This window comes from Eimeria tenella, genomic scaffold (assembly GCF_000499545.2).
Source record: "Eimeria tenella Houghton genomic scaffold, Eth_scaff135, whole genome shotgun sequence".
Taxonomy (NCBI): Eukaryota; Apicomplexa; class Conoidasida; order Eucoccidiorida; family Eimeriidae; genus Eimeria; species Eimeria tenella.
In genome coordinates, this window is record NW_013541508.1 from 1 (window position 1) to 3,156 (window position 3,156).

At 59.3% G+C, this 3,156-nt stretch overlaps 1 protein-coding gene across 1 annotated transcript; it reads right to left on the reverse strand.

Moving 5' to 3' along the window:
* Positions 1-2,418: 2,418 nt before the first annotated feature.
* Positions 2,419-3,156, reverse strand: ETH_00016295 (uncharacterized protein; the record flags this gene model as incomplete). Its single annotated transcript, XM_013373336.1, has 1 exon — positions 2,419-3,156. The coding sequence occupies one exon, from the start codon at positions 3,154-3,156 to the stop codon at positions 2,419-2,421; it is 738 nt and encodes a 245-aa protein (XP_013228790.1).

Below are 3,156 nucleotides of genomic sequence, written 5' to 3' on the forward strand. Positions count from 1 at the left end.
AGCAGCAGCTGCTGCTGGTGTTGCGGCTGTTGGGACGGGTGCTGCTGTAGCAGCAGCTGCAGCAGCTGCTGCTGCTGCAGCGGCTTCTGCGTCTGCAGCAAATTGAAAACGAATGCTGTGCTGCAGGTAGACCACTTTAAACGGGGCTGAGCGCCCTTCTCGCCGTTGCTGCTGCTGTTGCTGTTGCTGTTGCTGTTGCTGCTGCTGCTGCTACTGCTGCTGCTGCTGCTGCCGCTGTTGCTGCTGGAGCTCCAGCTGCTGCTGCTGCTGCTGCTGTCGCTGCTGCTGCTGTTGGTGCCGCAGCTGTTTGGGAGTGATTGAATAACCTCGTCAGCGAGGCGCTGTTGCTGCTGCTGCTGCTCTTGGTTCTGCTGCTGCTGCTGTTGCTGCTGTTCTTTTTGCAACTGCTGTTGCTTCTTGCGAGCCGCTCGGGCCTCCGCAAGGAGAGCAGCAAAATCTATAGGCTTTATCGACATTGGAGGCGTTAGCTGCTGCTGTTGTGTGCTGCTGCTGCTGCTGTTGGTGCTACTGCTGCAGCTGCTGCATCGGCTGTGCCAAGGCGTAACTCTGCTGCTGCCGCTGCCGTGGGCTTGCTGCTGCTGCTGTTGCTGCTGCTGCTGCTGCTGCCGTGACTTTCTCAAAATAGCAGCACAGGAGCGCCAGGGAAATGGAAGGTTTCATTGTTGCTGGCGCTGTTGTTGCTGCTGCTGCTGCTGCATGCAGCGGCAGCAGCTGCAGCAACGGTCCCACACACCGCCGTCGGCAGCAGTCTGCAGCGGCAGCAGCGGCAGCAGCAGCAAAAGTAGCAGCAAAAGCAACAGCCACATTTGAAGGTCGTGAAGCTTACCAGAAGTCTTATCTGCTGCACACGCGCTGGGAATGAACTGCAGCAGCAGCAGCAGCTGCTGCTGCTGCTGCAGCAGCAGCAGCAGCACGTGGTCCAGCAGTGGGGCCCGGCACAGTAGCAGTGCTTTCCCTGCTGCTGCTGCTGCTGCTATAAATAAGTGAAATTGCTCCTTAAGGAGCAATAACAGCAACTAGTCAGGTTAAATGTGTAGAAGCAGCAGCACGAGCCGCTGTTGCGGCTGTTGCTGCTGCTGCTCTTGTCCGTGCCCGAGTTGCTGCCTCGCAGCTTGCTGGCGCCACCGAAGCCGCTGCTGCTGCCGCTGCTGCTGCTGCTGCTGTCGCTGCGGATCTTACTGCCAGAAGTTCTGCTGCCGTGTCTTCCACTGCTGCTGCTGTGTCTTTGCTGCTGCTGCTGCTATCGCTGCAGCTCTTGCTTCCAGAAGTTTTGCTGCCGTGTCTTCTATCGCTGCTGCTCTGCCTTTGCTGCTGCTGCTGCATCTTCCGTTGCCGCAACTGTGTTTGCTGCTGCTGCTGCGTCTTGCGTGGGTGCAGCTGCGTTTGCTGCTGCTGCAGCGCGGAGCTTAGGTTCGGGGTTGCTGCTGCAGCGACACAGAGCTTAAGCTCAAGGTTACCAATTTGCTGCTGCAGCAGCAACACGTGCTGCTGCTGCAGCAACGCTTAACGACGCAGCAATAAGGCCTGCTGCTGCAGCCACTACGCATGCTGCTGCGGCAGCAAAGCATGCTGCTGCGGCAGCAAAGCATGCTGCTTCAGCTGCAAGGCTTGCTGCTGCAGCTATGTGTTGCTGCAGCAGCAGCAGAACGTAACTCAGGACTCCGCCGCAGCAGCATATCCACAACCTGCTGCTGCTTCTGTTCGGTGCTGCTCCAGTTGCTGCGGCAAAGGCTTTGGCTGCTGCTGGGTGTTGATCCGACAAACTCCAGCAGCAGCAACAGCAGCAGCAGGAGCAAAGGCAGGAGCAGCAGAAGCAGCAAATGCAGCAGCAGCAGTGGCAGTAACTTTAGCCTCAGAGGTAACGAGAACCTTAGCAGCAGCACGAGCATGTGCAACGGCAGCAGCAGTAGAAGCTGCAGCAGCAGCAGCACGAGCAGCAGCAGCAGCAGCAAAAACGAAATCCGCAGCACTTTGGCTGACAGCAGCAGCTGCTGCTGAGTTCGGGTGTACGTACACTGGGCCAACGAAGCTGCTTCACGGGGCCTTGGCTTCGGGGCTTCTAGGGTTTAGAGTTTAGGGTTTAGGGTTTACAAAACTGAGATCCGAAGCCTTTCTAGGGTTTGGACTTTGGGGTTTACTAAGCGAGGGTTTGTGGTTCTCAAAAGGTCCTTGAAACAAATTAAAAGCGGTTTAAAACAACAATTTGTGGTGCAGCAGCTGCTGCTGCAGCAGCTGCTGCAGCAGGAGCGGCTGCAGCTGTTGCCGGAGCTGTTGCTGCAGTGCAGCAGCAGCAGCAGCGAGTGGTGTGTGGGTGCGGCGCCGGCGAGGCGGCGGTTTTCGCCGTGTGGTTGTGCGCGTGTCGAGGCAAACCCTAATTTAGGGTTTAGGGTTTAGGGTTTAGTTGATGATGTCGGGGAAGAGGGTCCTCGCAGCCCTCATGATGTGCTCGGTCTGGAGCTCGAGCTCGCCCTTGTCGGGCTGCTGCTGCTGCTGCTGGTCCTGCTGCTGCTGCTGCTGCTGCTGCTGCTTGTCGGGCAGCAGGTTCTGGAAGAAAGCCTTGAGCTGCTGCAGCAGCTGCAGCCCTGCTGCTTCCAAGTTCTTGAACTGCTGCAGCAGCCGGTCTGCAATGGCCTGCAGCGACAGCAGCTCGTTTGCTGCTAAGGGCCCCTCAGCAGCAATTTGCTGCAGCGAGTGCAGTTTGCTGCTGATGAGGTTTTGCTGCGAGACGACGGAGCGCAGCGAGGCGGTGAGCTGCTGCAGCTGCTGCTGCTGCTGCTGCGGCAGCAGCAAACCCTCCACGGCCTGCAGCAGCTCCCCGATCACCGCCACCAGCTGCGCCAGCGGCTCCTCCAGCCCCGGCAAAAGCGATCCCGATCCCGATCCCGATCCCGATCCCAGCTCCCCCAGCAGCTCCTTCAGAAAGGCCTCAACTCCAGCAGCAGAAAGGTCCAGCGGCGGCAGCAATCCGGGTGCTGCAGTGGTGGTGGAGGTGCTGCTGCTGCTGCTGCTGCTGCTGCTGCTGCTGGTCGTCGGCACCGAGCCCGCAGCAGCGAACGCGCTGCTGCTGCTGCTGCTGCTCAGCAGCGCAGCGAGAGCCACAGACAGAGTCACCAGACCGCGGCACAGGCGAGCCAT